General features: G+C 39.7%; 1 protein-coding gene across 1 annotated transcript; it reads right to left on the bottom strand.

Moving 5' to 3' along the window:
• Positions 1–11046: 11046 nt before the first annotated feature.
• On the bottom strand, positions 11047–20771 carry treh (trehalase (brush-border membrane glycoprotein)). The gene is made up of 15 exons (XM_079677783.1): positions 20628–20771; positions 19974–20074; positions 19736–19883; positions 19559–19646; positions 19054–19154; positions 18823–18915; positions 18565–18681; positions 17783–17905; positions 17638–17687; positions 16186–16386; positions 15863–16080; positions 13951–14062; positions 13208–13320; positions 12207–12260; positions 11047–11907 (listed from the first exon to the last, which is right to left on the bottom strand). Exons 1-15 carry the CDS (start codon positions 20708–20710, stop codon positions 11770–11772), a joined length of 1740 nt encoding a protein of 579 aa, XP_079533909.1. The 5' UTR covers positions 20711–20771; the 3' UTR covers positions 11047–11769.
• Between the last annotated feature and the right edge of the window lie 54 nt (positions 20772–20825).

The raw sequence follows: 20825 nt of genomic DNA, 5'->3' as shown, positions 1-20825 counted from the left end.
GAGGGGGACGTATCAACCAGAGCAAAGGAAGTGGTCCCCTGCATCGACAAGGGGAAATATACACTGGAACTTATTGACATGCAGCGCACTAACGGGGCAGCAAAGTTTTGGAGTGATGTCAAAAAACAGCAGTTCCCTAACGTTCAGAAAGTAGCGATCTGTGTACTCAGTATGTTTGGATCAACATACACATGTGAATCAAGCTTTTCACACATGAACTCAATCAAAAGTAGCACTCGCTGCTCCCTGACTGACAGCACTCTTCACCAATGTCTTAGGATTGCATTGACATCCTATGAGCCAAAAATCACTGCTTTTGTTCAAAACAAAAAATGTCCCTTCTCCCTTTGAGAAAGTCAGCGATGACAAATCACAAATGAGGTAATAGTAAGCACCTAGTTTACTATCGTAGACGTGTAGTGTAGTATTCATTCATATAGTTACCCGTATCCCTTGTTATGGGTTTGTGCACTGAAGGGTAACTTGACAGTTCTTTCTGTAGTCATTTAAAAGCACTTTGTAATGTGTCTGGGTCAAATGTGACCAAAACGTATGATTATTTTTGTTATTACTTGAAAAGTGAAAAAATAGTATTGCTACAGTACTACCTCTTTGTGTTGCATTGGAGCTCTTTAGCTGTTTTTTTTGTATGTCAGGAAATGTATTAAGACTGCTATTATTGTATTCAGTAAATGCACTTTGTGATGTGCCTGGTTAAAAAAAAATAACCTGAATATTTGACTTCTAAAGCAAAAAAATGTAATGCTACAACTGTGCACTTTTTTTTCAGATTCTGTTAAATTAATGCTAATTTGTTGTGTTTTTATGCACTTTTTGACGTACCTTTGTTAGATGAACAATGAATAAAAATTGCATGTTTTTCACCGCAGTAATATGTGTTTATTTAAAATGTGTCACTACCCGCTTTTTACAGGCCGCTGAATGTTTGGCCCAGCTGAATTTTGTAGTTATAAAATCTGGCCCAACTGAATGTGTAGTTGAATAGCCCTGCTTTAGGGGCTCCGTAGATTCTTTTAACTGAGGCTATTTTTTTCTTAAAAACATGTTCAAACTAACTTTGTTTTAATGTGGCCTACTACTCTAGCACACACTCACCGTGTACTCCTTCACCAGATCCTCAGAATCCTCATTGAGGTAGATGCAGAGTCCTTTAATGAGGGACTCCCTAGCAGCATCGATGTCTTCCTTAAGGATTAAAACAAAGAATATAGGGACATTTTAACTCAAATTAAACGTTTATTAATTAAATGTATGGAGTAGTCACATTTTGGGATAATTTACCATTGTAATTGATTTTAGACTGACCTAATGTCGAAAAGGAAATGTTATACACGCAGTTAAAAAGTTCTTACCGTCATCATGGCAGACATGTCTTTTAACTTCTTGCCTTGTTGCCCCGATTATTTCGAGAACACCCTCAGCAGACTTGCGGAGTGTAGGTCAAGCTGTGACAGGAACCTTGTAGAGGCATAGTTGTAATCCGCTTGAACTCTGCGTTAACCTGAAACAAAATGAAACAATTTTTTAACACAGCCCACTGACATAGACACATTTGTTTCACTAAACTTACACCTGCCAATCACATAACTGTATGCACTATGCATGTTTGCTCAGCATTTGACTTCTGCTATGGAATATTGGGTGTGAATGCTGAATGCATTTTGCTCTACCGAGATCTAATCCAGCTCGACGCGAGCTTGCAAAAGATATATTTTCGACAAACTTTTTTTTTAGGCGGCTTTGATGTAGTGCTAACTTACACAATCATATTCGCCACAGTAGATACGAGATGTGGACCTGAAAATCTCCAATAATATGTTTGTGAATGTGTGACGAATCTGGTGACCACAACTGCTGCGTTCGGTAAACACAACATAATAACCAGTTAGACTGAAAACCAGTAGGAACATAACACCAGCAGTATGTGCTGTGTGTTTCTGTTGTCAAGGTGGTTTAATTAGAACTTGTGCTACACAAAACTTGCAGTCATTTTAATTTGTGACGTTATCACGGTATTTTTCTTTTAACTCTAGGACCACATTCCTGTGCAGGAACAAGGAAAACGATTATTATTCCCATAATATCTATGTTTCACTTGATAATGTTTTAATATTTGGGACCTACTTGGTAAAACTGAGGGGCAGGCCTTACAGCACCACATTCACAGCAACATTCAGGGCTCTTACACCTTTTCCGAAGTCAAATTCAAGCACTTTTCAAGCATTTTCAAGGTGCATTTTCCAGCTTTTCAAGCATCTTACAGCTGTTGTAAATTACATATTTATATACACATACTCAAATGATTATTTCCCTACCTCACATTAAATCAGATGTTCTTTATGCTATAAACAACCAAATGTGTGTTTCGTGATAGCATTCTACACGAGGATGAAAAATTAAAGAAAATAAAACTATGTTTAATATTTTAAAATGAGTGATCTGTACGTAGACTGGGCATCCCATATAACCTGTCTGAGCCAATATAAAACAATCAGCCAAATAACTTTTCAATACATTATTGATTACTATTTTTGAGGTACTTTTAGGTTGGCAGTAAACATAAGTCAGAGGTAAATGGTGTACTTTTGCTCCACTACATGTATTTAACACCTTTAGTTCCTTCACAGATGTGGATGAATGATGTGAAAGATAATCAAGTCTTAAATCAGACTTTAGTTCCACCTGGAGTAAATCCACAAGCTACCCTGCAGTATACAGTCATTCAAACTAGCTGCACCTTTACCAGCTTTGAGAACACTTTCATGATCAATCATTATAAAACATATCATATATATTATTCTGAAATGGACCAATCTGCACAATGACTACTTTTACTGTCGCTACTTTCACTATATTTTGATGAGAATACTTTTCTACTTTCACTTGAGTAACATTTTGAATGCAGGACTTTTACTGTGACAGAGTATTCCTACACTATGGTACTATTACTTTTACTCAAGTACAAGACCTGAGTACTTCTACTTTTACTCAAGTACAAGATCTGAGTACTTCTACTTTCACTCAAGTACAAGATCTGAGTATCTTTACTTTTACTGAAGTACAAGATCTGAGAAATACATTGCTTTCAAAATCGCTCTGTGACGAATCAATAGATTATATGTCGTGACTATAACACAAAATGCCGTGAGTGCTTCATCCTCTGAACACCACACGATTGCGACTGTAACGCACATAACATAGACGTTCCTCTGAAATGATTTTCCCCTGCAATTATTATTATCCCTCAATCGAGTTCGCTATTCAGCTCGCTAACGTTAGCTTAAAGTTTAAACAAACGTAACATGCAACGTTAGCCTAATCTAAAATGCTCTACTACGGCGTACCTTTCATGTGGTTCGTCAGCGCTGTCATCTGTCACTCATCAGAATGCCCAGGTCACACGTAACACAAACACTTGCAGGTCGCGCGCATAGCGCGGGAAGGCCGCAGCGGAGCTGTTTTATGTAGAAGCGAAGCAATTATTTTCTTTTAATTTAAAAAAGTGAACTATGCAGTCAGACAGCAATTTATTGTAAAAGTAAAGCATTTACATTTTCAAGCACTTTCTCAATTTCAAGCACCATTCCCAAAATTCAAGCTCTTTCCCAACCTTGAAAACACCACGTCAAATTTCAAGCATTTTCAAGGATTTCAAGCACCCATACGAATCCTGAACATTCTGGCGAACTTGCAGCACCATTCACTGCAAAAGAGAAATGGAAACAAAGAAGGATTAATGTCTAATGAGAACATTCTGACAAAAATGCAAGACAAGTTGTCAAAATGAAATTTCAAACATCAATCAATAATAAAATGGGGAAGGTCTAAGTAACAGTAGTGCCACAACTGTTTTAAAAGCATTTCAAAAAGTGTGAGGAATCACACAATGGCCAATCACATAACCGAGTGGGACAGGGTTAAACCAAAATACAATTGTATTCTCACCACATACATTTGAGCGCCTACTCCAGACACGCAGAGTTCGCGTTTCAATCTGCAGCAACAAAGAGCAACACAAAAAATAATTATACTATGCAAAAATGTATTTCTATAAACACAAATAGTAAATACTCTACAGATCGACAACAGATTATGTTTTTTTGAGGGATGATGCCAATCTTTTTTATAGCAGAGCAACAAATAGCCAATATACATTTCTGCATCTGAAAATGAAAATGACACCATTGCTCTCTTCAATGTACATGTACAGGACTGTCTCAGAAAATTAGAATATTGTGATAAAGTTCTTTATTTTCTGTAATGCAATTAAAAAAACAAAAATGTCATACATTCTGGATTCATTACAAATCAACTGAAATATTGCAAGCCTTTTATTATTTTAATATTGCTGATTATGGCATACAGCTTAAGAAAACTCAAAAATCCTATCTCAAAAAATTAGAATAGTTCCTCCGACCAAGTAAAAAAAAAAGATTTATAACAGCAAAACACAATCAAACATTTGAAAATGTCCATTAATGCACTCAGTACTTGGTTGGGAATCCTTTTGCACGGATTACTGCATCAATGCGGCGTGGCATGGAGGCAATCAGCCTGTGGCATTGCTGAGGTGTTATGGATGCCCAGGATGCTTCAATAGCGGCCTTTAGCTCATTAGCATTGTTGGGTCTGGTGTCTTTCAGCTTCTTCTTCACAATACCCCACATATTCTCTATGGGGTTCAGGTCAGGGGAATTTGCAGGCCAATCGAGGACAGTAATGCCATGGTCAGTACACCAGTTACTGGTGGTTTTGGCACTGTGGGCAGGTGCCAGATCATGCTGGAAAATGAATTCCTCATCTCCATAGAGCTTTTCAGCAGACGGAAGCATGTAGTGCTCTAAAATCTCTTGGTACACAGCTGCATTTACTCTGGGCTTGATGAAACACAGTGGACCAACACCAGCAGCTGACATGGCTCCCCAAACCATCGCTGACTGTGGGAACTTCACACTGGATTTCAAGCAACTTGGATTTTGCTCCTCTCCAGCCTTTCTCCAGACTCTGGCGCCTTGACTTCCAAATGAAATACAAAACTTGCTTTCGTCTGAAAAGAGGACTTTGGACCACTGTGCAACTGTCCAGTGCTTCTTTTCCTTAGCCCAAGTCAGACGCCTCTTCCGTTGTCTTGAGTTCAGAAGTGGCTTGACCATGGGAATACGGCTATTGTAGCCCATTTCCCGGACACGTCTGTGAACAGTGACTTTTGATACCTGGACTCCAGCTTCAGTCCACTGTCTTTGAAGCTCCCCCAAATTCTGGAAGCGACTCTTCTTCACAATGCTGTTAAGGCTGCGGTCATCTCTCTTGGTTGTGCAGCGTTTCCTGCCACATTTCCCCCTTCCAACAGACTTTTTGTGGATGTGCTTTGAAACTGCACTCTGTGAACAGCTTGCTCTTTGAGAAATTTCTTTTTGTGTCTTACCCTCCTGATGGAGGGTGTCAATGACGGTCCTCTGGACAGCAGTCAGATCAGCAGTCTTCCCCATACTTGTGATTTAGTTTACTGAACCAAGCTGAGTGTTTTTCAAGGCTCAGGAAACCCTTGCAGGTGTTTCGAGTTAATTAGACGATTCAAGTGATTCGTTGAACACCCTACTAGTATACTTTTTCATGATATTCTAATATTTAGAGATAGGATATTTGAGTTTTCTTAAGCTGTATGCCATAATCAGCAATATTAAAATAATAAAAGGCTTGCAATATTTCAGTTGATTTGTAATGAATCCAGAATGTATGACATTTTTGTTTTTTTAAATTGCATTACAGAAAATAAAGAACTTTATCACAATATTCTAATTTTCTGAGACAGTCCTGTATATATAGGGCTGGGTACCTACCGAAATTACCTGGTACCAAGTAGTATCGACTTCTCAAGTCAAAGGATACCTATCCTTATCCAGTCATAATAATCACTGCTACATGGGGCACTTGGAAAGTCCGATGATGTCAGTCTGCATAACAATTAGCCATGTGCTGCATAATAATTAGCCATGTGCTTCTGGTAACTAGAGCATATATAGCCTATCTTTATCACCTAGAATCACGCACACACATATACATGCCCTAAAGCTGACACACCGGACTGCTAACCATGCTAAGCCGTTAGCGAAAACAGCATTGACATTAAAAAACATTGGCCGTTTTTCCCTTGCTAACATTTAGCATAACTTTGGAGCGTGGCTTGGTTACAAAGTGAGCGCCCCAGCCTCTTAAAGAAAGTAATGTAAACTCGTTCTGCTCGTTGACCAAAGCTTTAGTTTGAAAGCTAATGTTAATCCTAATGTGACGTTAGCTAACAATGGCTAAATTAACAGATAGCATTAAGTAGCTACGAACCAACACACCTTGCGGCGGGCCCCACCCGACTGACTAACGTTACTGTTGGGGCGGACATTTTCACAAAGTAAACGTAGCACACGGTAATTCAACAGCACGAGAGCAAATAACTTCATGACAGTTCATTAACTTAAGTTGGTGATTTCAATGTAGTATACTACATATGGTTACGCAATAACTAATATTCCAATGTATTCCAGCCATCCATTACTTACCGATCCGAACTGAGTAATGGCGTGACAGAGCTACCTTCCTTCCGACTGTCTTCTTCCAAAAAGAAATGCATTGCGCGCGATTTCGCGGGTTATTGCGGTGGAATTGATACATTTATTTGATTGACTCATTTTATCCCAACATGACCTAAACACGTTCATGTACTCTCCTCATAGAATGTAGATTCTACACAATACTATTACGTTTTGCTTCGGAACACGAAACAATTGTATAACATTCACAAAATAGGCTTGGATAAATCCAACAGATGGCCAGTCCCCCTTTTTTCACTGCCTGCCAGCACCTTTTCACCCTCTGTCTGAAACCAGAGCCCAGTCTGCTCTGATTGGTTAGCTGGGCTTCTTTGTTGTGATTGGTCAACCGCTTAGAGATGTCCCGCTTCTTAGACTTGTCAGGTACAATGATAACTCATTAATTCCCCCCCCCCCCCCCATTATCAATAGGAGTAAAACGCAATTTCTGTTTTTGATGGTCATTTGATAAGAAAATAAAATGTAAATGGTTGTTATGATGGCAGTACACACATTGCCTGGAGCTACGGACAAGCTGCCCGCTAGTTAGCTCTATTGTTAGTTCCGCCATGTTTTGATACTGCTAAAAACTCCTGCTCAAGAGTGTGTAGATATATGAACTTGTTAAATGTACTCTTTACTTAAACTATACTGCACGACTGCTCGTTTTACCATTTGTGCAGATAGCATAAATTAGAAAAGATCGGCGATCGCCGATGCTAGCGTTAGCATTTCTCACCCGGGCTTAAATTGTGTATTATAGAATGATGACACCGGTGACAGTACTCTTCAAAGGGTTCACGAAATATGACTACTACTCTTACGGTTTAACATTTTGGGTTACTTAATGTTACTTCATATAAGGCTAATAAAAATGACAAGGCTGTAATACTAGCTACTAGCTAGGTAGCTAACTTGATCCAGCCACTCCTGGTCCTTTCATCAGACGGGAAGCGAAAGAACGCGCAAGACCCATTGCCGGTATGATAACAACCTGGTACTAAGCACACAGGCATCTTGTTAAAGTTATCTTATTTTAGCCAGCGCCATACAGATAGATTTGTTCTGTATGGCGCTAATTTGAGCTATCTCTTAGTGGAGGAAAACAGTTATGACATCACTGACGCGACTCTGGGATTTGTAGTCTTTCTAGTTGCGTATTTTTCATAGTCTTATATTTCAACAGTTTTACAACAAACTGTGACTTTTTTTACATGGAAATTAATTTCAATTTTTTAAGATTGACAAACATATGTGTAATTCATGGCACAATTCAAACGGGATTGAAAGATACGTTCTCTCTCTCCATTGACTTCAATAGATAATCTTTCCGAAATAAAATGGGCGTGACTTTGCCACTTCTACGAAACTCAAGTAGATACATTTATTCAAAAAACAAAGCCATAATCTATCCATAGCTGCATTTAACAATATCATAGAAAATATAAGAGCCCACTACAAACCTTGCAAAGGGATAACAAACTTGTGAAATGAATAGGCAAGGTGAAATATTGTTGATACGTTATCTTTTTTTGAGAGCTTCATCCTAGTCTAGAGTTCAAGGGTGCAGATCAGTTGAGACATTATCACATTTTCTGTCACTGATCACTTTTCCTTCCATCAAATAGGATTATTAAAATCCCATCCTGAGCATGAGAATTCTATTGCCACAGATTCTCAAGAGTTATTGATTAAAAAAAGGCCTGATATCTCCGGACTGTGCAGAATCAATATTACTAAACTGTCTCATATCTATGCGGATAATCCCTCCAGTTAGCCAATCCTTCCAGTTTGGAGGTCAAGGAGTTGAACTATTCTCCAAACAATTTAGCTGCTAAACTACAGGCAAACTACGGTCATAATTAGGGAAATAATTACACAGGAACACCGGCATGATCCCTCGATGAGCTATCGATTAGAGCATATTGAAAGGGAATCGGTGAGAGCGAAGTAAACTTCTCTGGCTCTCTGATTGTTCATCAGAGGACAGACGGAAAGCCTACCTTCACATCCCAATTGTGGGGTTTCACAGACTGCAGGGGTGTAGGTGGGTGGGGCAGGGATTATCCCGGCAGTGCAGAGCAGGGTTCCTGCAGCAGCGAGCGGGACTCAGGGCCAGCAGGAGGACTCAGTGGATAACGAGCAGCCTTTGTGATGTGAGTTACAGGCGAGTGAAGAGTGAGCCAGGGAACAGTAATGAAGGTCTGGCCTCGGTCTAAAGCTACACAGACATCCAGTGATACAATTAACCTACTTTTGTCCTATGCACCTACTTTTCATAGCTGTTTGATAAGATTTCCCACATTCCTGCAAACAATCCTGCATCCTATTGTCGTCATGGAAATCATGGACTGCCATAGTCATTTTTTTCTAAACCAGAGGTCTATACAGAAAATAATACTTCTAGAGATACCAGTATTCATCATTATGTAACACTCACGCTTCAGCTAGCGCTCCAGCACATTGTACGTGATAGGCTAAGGGGTGTGACATCTCTAAGCAGTTGACCAATCACAGAAGAGACGCCCAGCTAACCAATCAGAGCAGACTGGGCTCTGGTTTCAGACAGAGGGTGAAAAGAGGTGCTGCAATACAGGCAGTATGAAAAAAATAAAGACTTGTTTGAACATTAAAGCATGGACACATGTCACAGGGGCACTAAATACAAATACCAACCTGAAAAGCAGAATATGGTCCCTTTAATAACAGAAAAAGCCTCTTTAGCAAATAGCAGCTACTTATTAACACATCTTAATGTAATCTCTGTGATCTCTTAAGTACATTTCCCACAAAGCCTCGTAAATCTAAAATGTGATGCCCTTTCTGAAGAATAAATTGTGTGTGTGTAATCTAGTTTGTATGCAGCAGCAGTTACTGGATGACTGTTGAGGACAAGACACCCTGACCTTTACTTCAACAACATGTAATGCACTTGTCACTGCTGCTCTACAATTCATGGACCGCCCATGGAACTCGCTGCTCAGAATGACATCCTCAGATTTGTGTAATTAAAAACGGGCACACACAAACATATTGTAGCTTCACCTCGACGTCACTTAACTGCCGGACAACTTATGCCACCCTTTACAGCTCCATCTCATTAACTGAACACAACACATTTCTGCTAAAACGTTATGGTAATGTGCAAGTTATCAAAAGGAGCAGGTTCTACTTGAGTTACTGCTGTCAGCGAGGGCTGAACACAATGACTGCTGCCTGCTGCTTAAACCTCTATAAAAACAGCATTATACACACGGCTGCTACTGTGTGGGTGTAACAGTTATGCATGGAGATACAAAATATAAGATGATAGGGCTTGTAGATGGAGAACTGAAATAGCACATTACTAGAGTGTGATATTTGGGGTTGCACAGACCACTGCACCTACTGGCCTTTTGCCCATTTAAGTTGCACAGTCAATCTGTTGTGTGCACTCATGCTAAAGAGTGAGATGCAGTGAAATCCCTGCTTAGGCCTCATATCTTCACAGCCAAGGGGGATACATTTTCTTCTTTAAGAAGCACATTTCTCATTACTTTTTTTGGAAAACCATTTGAATATCTATATGGACTTAATGTCATGCTTGACCTGCATTTCCCTATTGATGTAAGCAGAAATGCCAAAGACAGAATGATTTGCAGGGAACAATCAGGGATGGCATTAATATTGACTTTTCTTTGTTTCTTATTTCAGTGCGTAGGTTTCAGTGCGTATAGGATTCAGTGGGATCCAGCGATGAGAGTGAAGATTGCAACCAACTGGCCTTCAGGTGACGTTAAAGTGAGAAAGGCTCATATTAGAGCCAGAGTTTGGTTTGTCCCTTCTGGGCTACTGTAGAAATGTGACTGTGTTGAAGAGGGCCGGCTCTCTATGTAGATATTAAGTGCTATTCTAAGCTAAAGCTATACAATGACTAAGTTCCAGGTGATTATACATATATAAACAGTTGTAAATATGTTGTTCTTTTAAATTCTTTCTTGTCCCTTGAATAAACTATGTTACAATAAAATATTTTCAGTTCCTTCATAACATTTCCAAATCTTTGACATTTGAGCTTTGTCTTGAGGACCGGAGTTTAAGGAGAAATAATACGATTACCCACAATGCTCAAGTATACTCTTTCAATGTGGAAATGGGCAGACCAAACATCCTATCGCTAGCCAGAGGAAATATATGTTTTATTGTGGTCAGAAGTGTTGTGTTTTGCATCAAACTATCATAAGAAAAACATGGTTCATTTTATGCAATGATGTATTGAGTGTTTTCTAATAAGCTCTTGGTCGAGGGGTGCGTAGGAAGATACAATCCTGCCAAAGACAGTTATGAATTTGTACACACTGCCAACACTAGATTATCAGCATTGTAATCAGGAAATGCTTGGTTGATTTGTAAACATGTATTAAAAGTGTCGAAAGGAATCCAACATAATAAAGACTGCATCAATGTTTTCACTCTGCATTTTATTGCTCATATGATCTTGTTCACATTCCAACTCTAGTTTGCATGCAAATAAAAAGGCATCAGAGTGAGTTAAGCTGCAGCACAGCAATAAAGTTTATAATTGAATTAGGTGAATAACATTTGGTAATGTCGGTTCAATATCTGGGACGAATTAATGTTGTAATCCGAGCAGCAGCGATCAGTAACAGCCTGCTGGAGAGAGTCCAGAAGTGCCGACATGATCTGCATCTTCTGACGTTTCCAGGGATCATTTACCTCAGAGGATAAATACTAAAATATTCATCAAAGGAATTCTTAGTTTATGAAAAATCTTATCCAGTTTCCTCCTGATTATATGATTTTGCAAAAATATAAAATCTTGTTAAAATAAAATATTCACAATTTAGTCTTTTTTTTCTTTTTCTTTTTTATGCGTGTGTTTGAAGTTGTCAGTACACAGGAGTGATGTAGTGCAGTGAAATCAGAAATAATTCAAAGAGTATTCAGAGAGCAAAGAGCTTTGCAATGGCCAACCTGCTCCAAATTGTAATGGTTGATCTTTGGTTGATCATGCCAAACCATTACACTGGGTTTTATAGAATTCAGGGCCAGTAGATTTTCTGTAATCCTGCTGACAAGCAAAGCGAAACGGAAAACATAACCTCCTTGTCGAGGGTAATAAAATCCAACCTCCAGTCAGGTTTTTTTTTTTGTCACCTCTGATTCACTGGAGCATGACAGTGGCTGAGGTGACCAGCAGCAGCAGGAGGCCAGACAACACTCGGCTGCCTCCTGAGGTGAGAGTGGCTCCGTACTGGTCCAGGAGCTGCAGGGCCACGCCATTGGTCCAACCGAAACCAAGCTACACACACAGCAACACAGTGAAGCATGAGCAACACATTCATTTTATATTTAGACACTTAGAAATAAAACAAATGTTCAATTTGTCTGAAGGAAATGCTAATACAAAATGTAAAGTAGAAAACAACACCCAACAGAGTAGAAGATTGCACAGAAAGAAGATGATAATGACAAAGAAGTGAGGAGGAGTAGACGTGTACATGAGCATGCAAATGTAGAAAGAATTAGCAGGGCTCTGCATGAAATGAGACAGACTATAAGCACATTAGTTCTACACCCTCAGCACATGAAAGAAAATACCTGAACTTCATATTCGCCTCCACCACCAGGTTTGCCGTCGCCATTCACATCATACTGTGTTGGAAGGAAGGAAACACATTCAGAGCCAGCTGTGTTATCACTGTGCTACATATCCGCTGACATGCTGTGACACATTTGGAAAAATCCGCCACATTTTACGTGGATGTACAATCAGGCTTGATGGATATTTCAATTGAAGCAATAGATTCCTCAGTGAGTGGTATTTTAACAGGGAAAGCTGGATTCTATGTCTAAAATCTGTTGTTTTATGCTGCATCCAGCAGTCATGTGACATTACAGTGACATCGTTGAAAAAAGGGGAAAAACTACACTCAGCTTTGTTTTCTAGGCAGGGGGCATGCTGTGGAAGCAGTTGAAAAATATAACACATTTTTCCATTGTATTGCAAACACTTACACAACTGAAAGGTTAGGCCAAAAAATAGTGCAGAGGTATTTATTCGCCGAATAATTGCAGCGTAGAAAGCCCGAAGGTGCGGCTGCAGTTAGGAGGAAATGTCTGGCAGGGAGCCTCCTGTACCTGAGGTGCTGAGAGAGAACTTTGAATTGTGGAACATTTGCTCAAATTGCGCTCCAAATGCTAAAGAACAAAATCATTCTGCATCAATGGATGTCAGCTTGGACTGTTTTTGTTGGATGCTGTCGCCTACGGAGTGTTTTGCTTCGAGTGAAAATTTGACTTCTCACTTGGACAGAGATGTGCTCCTGAATATAAACTGCAAAAAAAAAACACCATCAGGGTCGAGAGAGCATATAAGTATGATGTACGTCGCCTATTGTGAGCAAGTATTTTTTGTTGACGCTTAGCAAAATGCTAAGTGAATTTAAGTTGGCCTTTTATTGTGAAAATGGTATGAGCGAAGCTGTAAAAAAGTTGTTGCCAGCTTGGTTCCCGCTAGTTAGAATTACTCCCATGTTTTTTTCTTATTATATTTCCTGTCAACATAGCACTTACCGAGGATATTCATTTATAAGACTCACCTTTTCAAACATGGCTTCATACTTCATGTATGCAAGCCAGTTTGTCTTGATCCAACGCTGGGCTAAATCAAATGCTAGCTGTTTAGCATCCTCTGAAGGCAGTTTGGATAAACCTGGAAATACAAGAACGTTTCCATCATAACAGACCCAAATAGCTAACTCTCAGCATCAAGGTTATTCTTCTGGTCATGGCCCTTTTGGCTGGGATTGCATGGTAAACATTTCTGCCTGAGTTTCATAAAAAGATCTACAGGACAGTCATTCTGATACAGATTTAAGCAACTAAGACGTTTTTAGCGACAGAACTCAAGCTACTCTCTGATCATGTGTCACACAGACAAGACCAAACTTTGGGATTTGAGCCTTTGCAGACCATTTACAAGTACACACAAAAATATAACACTACAGGAAAGGGAGAACCTATACAAAAATGTATGAGGGCTCCTTTAACATTTCTAGAAAATAGGCTTTTTTTCCCAAGTGTTCAATGAGAGGGGAAAATGCATAAACCATGTTTGTTAGACTTCAAGAACACAAACAATGCATCTAGGCAACACTCACAAAATGATAACTTTGGATTGATTAGATGTTTAAGGGAGTGGATGTAAGCAGCCTCAAATTAGACCTTAAACCGCTGTGCTTCTTTAGAAATGATTCTTAGAAAGAAAACGGAAGGAACAATTGGATAAGATGTATTACACATTTCAAGAAGGTTAGAAGCAAATCAATTAACTGCTACCTACCCTCAATGAGCATGTGTTGCAAAGGAGGCCATGCGTTGGGATAGTCCCACTGCTGCCCAGACTCTCTCAGGGACGTCGGAACTCCATTGGGGAACTGGAGAGCACCGCTGCTCTGTACACACATTGAGAAAAACAGCAACCATGAGAGCATGCACAGATTAAACCAGTGCAGTGTGTGTGCCATCTGCTGGAGGACATGAGCAGTTTATAAGGCATTTGTAAAGTCCTACGAGGTGGGCTTCTTAGCAGTCAGGATTCATGGCTGAAAAAACTCAAATGGAAATAAAAAAACAACAAATGTACATAAGTAATTCAGAAAAGAATATTAGGAAATATGAAATCACATTTATTGTTCTTTGAGGGAAAGGATCATACCACCATCTTACCATAGCAAAATTATGTTTGCAGTTTGATATGGGCTTATGTATAGTATGTATGGGTTGAAGGGTTGTTTCCCACAAATGGCATATATACATACTTAGAATAGATTTTGGAAAACATTTCTACTTTTTGCATGGAAAAGGAAGACATTATTATTTGGTTTGCATGTACCAAATCTCATATTACCTGATATTAAGTCTACATTAAAACACATCACATGCAGACAGGACACATTCAAATACATTTAAATGAAAACACAATGAAGCTACATCAAAAAGGAGACTAGACCTCAAAAAGGAGACTAGACCTCAAAAGAATCCCTATCACAAACAATGCCATGACTGGCCCTTGAATTTGAAAGAATGTTGCCTGTATAGTCCTTAAAGTCGACAAGTTTGAATTTGATGTTTAAAAAGGTGTGAGAACACTTTGATGTAATTATACAGGACTTCTTATATTCAAGGGTTTTAAGTTTCTAATGTCCTGCACCCTTGTGTATTTAAATAGGGAGGACACAACGAGAAGCACCTTTCAATATAATGAAGTCCATTACACACCATCTTTAATTATAACCTCAGTAAAAACTCAATTACAGCTGCACCTAATAAAGTGGTCCCATAATGTATTTTCCTACTAACACCAATTGGTATCTAGTCACAGTTTTGAATGCATTTGTCAAGATCCTGGATGATGAACCAATGCAAGGGTAGGATGGGAAAGGGTTGCGATGAAGACAACAAGGGAATTGTTCCTGATAAGTCAAAGTCAACTTTAATGTCAATCTTACTCAGTTTGTGTTTACAGACAGAGATCGAAATGACGTTAAGTTTATCTCAATCGACATAGTCACATACAAAGTCACCGACACAGCGTTGGGTTTTGTTATTTTAGTTCAGGCATTTTTTCCGATGCCAACTTGGTTTTTAGAATTCATGACAAAAAGAGGGTAGAACAAAAACAAAATATTTTCAGGGGAGCAAAATGTCAAAATGTGCTTTCATGAGCTGAAAACACGAACTACAACGTAATAGCAACCTGAGAATCACAAGGTAGCCACAAGCTAAAATTACCATTCTGCTTTACACTTATCTTGTTTTCTAAATGGGACCATCATTTACAAAATGAACATCGACTTGAAACCAGTGCTTTAGACCATAAACTTCGTCAGGAAAATGTTTACCGAGGTGAGAGAGAAGTGGATCATTTTCTCAATGACTTCTATACGATCTGACTTTTTTCGGAACCAGTAGAGACTCTCCCTGCTGGCTATTGGCTCTACTTTTCCAAAGTGGATGTTGACGCTATGGTGACAGCAAATATTTCAGAGGCAAATTTCTCTAAATGAGTTTGAATGAAACTAAACATACAGTGGGCCACAGCTGCTATAGATACCATATGAAATAAGTTGGGAAAAAAGTGCATCTTTTGTCATTTGGATGAAACAACCCTTCAGATAAACACTTTATTGATTGTTTATAATATATTTGTGAATATATTTGCGACCACAATGAAGACAAGAATTACTACCAACCTTTAGATACTGTACTGCCTTCTCTCCCATCTCAGGCCCAGAATAGCACTGGGCCCAAACAGGTGCCAGGTTGGATGGGTAAAACTCAAAGTGTTTGGAGTGTGTCACCAGGTTGAAGTCAAACCAGGCTCCTCTCTCAGCATCCCACAGCAAAGACTCTATGGCCTCCAGTCTGCGGGCGGCTGCCTGGTCATACTGTGCGGCTGAGTCACCATAACCTGTCAGGGAACAGCACATCATTAATTAGCAGCAGTTTGGGGCTAAAAGAATTATGCAGGCAAAGAAAAGTTAGTGCCAAGGTCAAATGATGTTCAAGTACTTACCCAGTATCCTGTGAAATGAAGCAAGAGTCTTCTCAGTGAGGCACAGCAGGGCATTAAGGTCAGTTGGCAGGATTTGGCTGGTTCTGGTGTCCCCCAGGGTGCCGTTGTTGTGCCAATCACGATCTACATACCAGCGGGATGTGAAGTCCCAACCAGACTCTGCACCCGCTTTCAGTTCCATCCACAGCTGCTCCTTGCGGTCTGAAGGCAAGAAGAAAAACAGTAGAGCCACAACAAATCAGCATCCACAGTGTTGTACTTATTCTGTGTGTCATGTTTGTTAACTGGATGTGGAAAATGCTAAATATGCAGCCTCTGAAAAACATGTTTGTTTCAGTTTTGTTTGTTTCAGACTATTTGTTATTATTAAATATATTCTTACATAAAAGGAAAACATTTTCAGGAATCTGTGCACAAACACATTTCGGATTTGTTTTTCTTTAGCATCTTGGAAAACAACTGAGTCTTACCCCTTCGAACAGCTTCTCTTAAAATAATGGTTAAGAGTCAATGTGAAATAATGAATGTTTATTCATTAAAACATGGTACTGACTCATTTTCTGAGTGGATATGTTTGGCAAAAATTATCCTTGAATAATTGTTCTGTTGGAGAGAGCTTATAATTAAGCAATCATACACGAGAGGCCGTTCTTGAACGTCATTATTGGTACAACAGTACTGCGGCAGGACCGAGGCGCTTGCGCCGAGTTCCGTACGCCTGTACTGGAGCCTTTCAATATAATGAAGTCCATTACACACCATCTTTAATTATAACCTCAGTAAAAACTCAATTACAGCTGCACCTAATAAAGTGGTCCCATAATGTATGTTCCTACTAACACCAATTGGTATCTAGTCACAGTTTTGAAAGCATTTTTCAAGATCCTGGATGATGAACCAATGCAAGGGTAGGATGGGAAAGGGTTGCGATGAAGACAACAAGGGAATTGTTCCTGATAAGTCAAAGTCAACTTTAATGTCAATCTTACTCAGTTTGTGTTTACAGACAGAGAGATCAAAATGACGTTAAGTTTATCTCAATCGACATAGTCACATACAAAGTCACAGACACAGCGTTGGGTTTTGTTATTTTAGTTCAGGCATTTTTTCCTATGCCAACTTGGTTTTTAGAATTCATGACAAAAAGAGGGTAGAACAAAAACAAAATATTTTTAGGGGAGCAAAATGTCAAAATGTACTTTCATGAGCTGAAAACACGAACTACAACGTAATAGCAACCTGAGAATCACAAGGTAGCTTCGCGTCGGGCCGAACCACGCCCCTTAGCTGTGATATAATGAGAATATACCACGGCCTGTCGTGAGCTATTGCTTAAATACACCCTTCAGCAATACCCTTTAGTTCATCTCTCATGGAATAAAACCAAGACCATAGCCCTTCTCGAAAAGATTCATTCAATCAGCAGAATATGAACGGCAATAAAGCCTTTACCTTCAGTAAGTCCTTCAGCTAATTCCAGATCATCTGTGTACGATTCAGGCCTTGAAAGAAAACAAAAACAAAAGTTAATCGAAGTGAAGGCCAACTCTGCATTCCAAAGACATCTTACAATTGTTCATTATTTACTCAGGTGTACCTGGGGGAGCCCACTTGCACATGATACCGGTTCAGTACATGCTCAGCCCCGTTCAGCGTCACAGCCACAGAGCGGTTCTGCATCCAGAAGCAGTACTCCTGCTCCAGAGCGGGCAAAGCTGCTCTAAAATAGTCAAATGTGAAGTGAGTACAGACAGGAGGGAAAAACATTTAAATAAACTACTTTTCACAGTCTTTGAAGGGATTCAATTATGCCAATTTTCAGGTTTCATATTTGTATTTTGTGCCTCATCTGTGACATATTTCCATGCTTTAATGTTCAAAAAGGTATTTATTTTTCTCATACTGCCTGTGCTGCAGCACCTCTTTTCACCCTCTGTCTGAAACCAGAGCCCAGTCTGCTCTGATTGGTTAGCTGGAAGGCTCTGTTGTGATTGGTCAACTGCTTAGTGATGTCCTGCGCCTTAGCAGGACTTCACGTTCAATATAAGGGAGCGCTAGACAATAGATGTCCGAGTGATATCTTGTGATGTCACTATGTTACAGGAGTAAACAAAGGAGTCCAATGGAGGAGGGGGGGATATATAACATACTACAGGAAAGAGAAAACTTCAAAAAGCATAATAGGACCCCTAGCATTACATATAAACGTTGTGCATGTCTTTCTAAATAAGCATGTTAGGAGAAACAAACTGTAGGCACAGAAAGATAGGAGCACTGAGGTTCTGATGTTTATTACGCCATTTTCTTTCTATTTTGGAGGAGATGCAGCTGAAAAATGATAATGTGTGGTGCAGGACATCAGCTCAGCCATATTATCACCTGAGAAACTCTTGATCCATGGTAGCTCGATAGTAGCTCTCCACCATTAGAGTGAGGAATGGAGGCTGGCTGCGCCTTTCATAGTAAATCCGACCACCATTTGGAATGAATCCATATCTGTGAAATTGTGAAATCTGTTAATGCACAAATCACGAAATCCCCCCCTGGAGAGTTCCATATCCAAAGTGTACAATTTAGGATGTTATCTGCAGTGCGGTGGACTTCTAAGTGAGAAATGAAAGTTGCTTTAAGGCTCACCTGTTGACAAGGTAGAGGAAGTTTTGAATCATCCCGTTTGCCGTGTCTGTCATCTCTGACAGCAGGAGGCCGTTGATGACCCAGTAGGAGTCCCTGTTGGGCACAGAGAGGTGAACATCACTGTCTGCACACGGCACCAAGCTGGGCTTTCAGCAGAGACCCCTGCCTGGGTCTGACCCAGAGAGTCTTTTCTCCCTGACATCTGAGAGACAGCCTTCATCCTTCACTCACCAGTAGTAGAGCTCCCTGAAGCGCCCCCCAGGCACAACAACAGGGTGCGGGGTGTATATCTGCGAGTAGAGCTCGGGGTGATCTTTGACACCCGTGCGGATCTGGAAGAGACATCATTCTTCAGCAGGCTTTAGACTCAAGTATAAGTGGATGCGCAACTTCGATATACATAAAGGTAAGTCGTCAGGCATATACGCTTTATACGCTTGTGGACTTACCTTTAAAATGATGGTACTAACCATGGCTGTGTATTGATTTGATGTGTGCTTTCCTCTTTATGTAAACTATTAGGCTACAAAGTATAGTTTTATCTGAACTTTATATAATAGCTTGCTTTGTCCAACAAAGAACAAAACCCCTCTAGGTATTATTGTAATTACTGTCTAATAATTCACATCACAGAAACGTGCTTTTTATCTAATTAAGTTTATTTTCTTATGTATATATTAAATTAGTTAAGTTAGACTTAATTAGGCCAATCAAATAATCATTTCACTCAGCTCACCTTTCTGCCGAGGGACTTCCACAGATTATGGATTTTTGCAGCCCAGTTACGTAGTTGTTGGTCTGCTATTCCTCCTAGAAACTTTGGCCTGTAAATAGAAAACATATCAACAATGTCGACTAACCAAAGAAAATCAATACTGATCTGATCGAGAATCCTCTAGTAACTGATTCTCACTTGGTATGCCAGTCCAGTGGTGTCCATGACTCAAACTCTGTCCCTGGTTTCTCAAAGTAATTACTGAGGAACTCCTGCAGTTTAGCGGGCGGGACGGTGTTGTTTGGAGATTCATTTGAAAGGTTGCGAAAAGCAGACAAAACAACATCTACAGAAAACAAAGTGGGCAACAAAGGAGTCACATGAAGAACACAATTGTTCCCTTCTTTTTACATTTTTAAAAACAACTTAAACTTACCAGGAGTTTCCCTCAGTTTCATGTCAACAAAGTATTTATCATCATCAAACAGTTTGGCGGTCTGCACCTGATGCAAGATGGGCCCGGTGCAGTATATTTCACTGAAATTCATTTATAGTGGGCAATTATTAAACAGACAAGTAAATCAAATATTGACAAGCAGAGTCCTTCAGGGAAGCAATAAAGCCATATGTCACTGTAAGTAAACAGCTGAGGGCAAAGGTCTGCTGATATCTGCTGAAGGGGGGAAAGGCCAGATATATGGAAGGTCTGTGGTCTGTGGTTTTAACATTTAAAACATCTAAATAACCTCAGGTGCTAAGCAACAAAAGGCTGCTTTTTATCCCACAAACGAAGCAAGCAAGTAAAGACGGCTCACTGCTAGTTTGCTTTCCACTGAGCGATTATTCTTTTAGGAAATTCCTACACGATATTAGACTTTAAAAAGTATTAAAGTAGTTTCCAATAAGATCCATTACTTTTGGTGGGAAATGCACTTTTAGGTTGTAAAAATGTTTAAGACTCATTTCAGATGAATCTGTTTTACAGCCATAAATCAACCAGATCTTTTGAACCAGCAGAAGTTAAAGATCAGGAAGCTGTCTCAACAATCTCTTGAATACAAAAACCTTTCAAGGAAAAACACCATCTTACCTGTCACATGGGGGAGGAAGAGCAGCATTTACACAGGCATAAAGAGCCAGAGTTGATAAACAGAGAAACAGCGACTTGTGCATTTTGAGTCAAACCAAAATGAAAGTGCATGTGAGCTGTGGTCTGAGAACATCCTCCAGGTCAGAGTTCACTCGCAGCGACACACTGACACCTGGCTGTGAGAAAGCGACGGGACAC

Source organism: Notothenia rossii (assembly GCF_949606895.1).
Source record: "Notothenia rossii genome assembly, chromosome: 4".
In the NCBI taxonomy this organism is placed as follows: Eukaryota; Metazoa; Chordata; class Actinopteri; order Perciformes; family Nototheniidae; genus Notothenia; species Notothenia rossii.
The sequence above is the reverse complement of the archived record's forward strand: the minus strand, read 5'-3'. Positions and strand labels throughout refer to the sequence as shown.

What these genes read in the sequence shown, in the direction of transcription:
- treh (XM_079677783.1), bottom strand. Translation starts at nt 20,710, where the DNA reads ATGCACAAGTCGCTGTTTCTCTGTTTATCAACTCTGGCTCTTTATGCC. An exon ending in CTTCCTCCCCCATGTGACAG is followed by an intron (nt 20,075 to 20,627) that starts GTAAGATGGTGT and finishes AATGAATTTCAG; the next exon opens with TGAAATATACTGCACCGGGC. An exon ending in GAGGCGAATATGAAGTTCAG is followed by an intron (nt 11,908 to 12,206) that starts GTATTTTCTTTC and finishes CTGTGTGTGTAG; the next exon opens with CTTGGTTTCGGTTGGACCAA.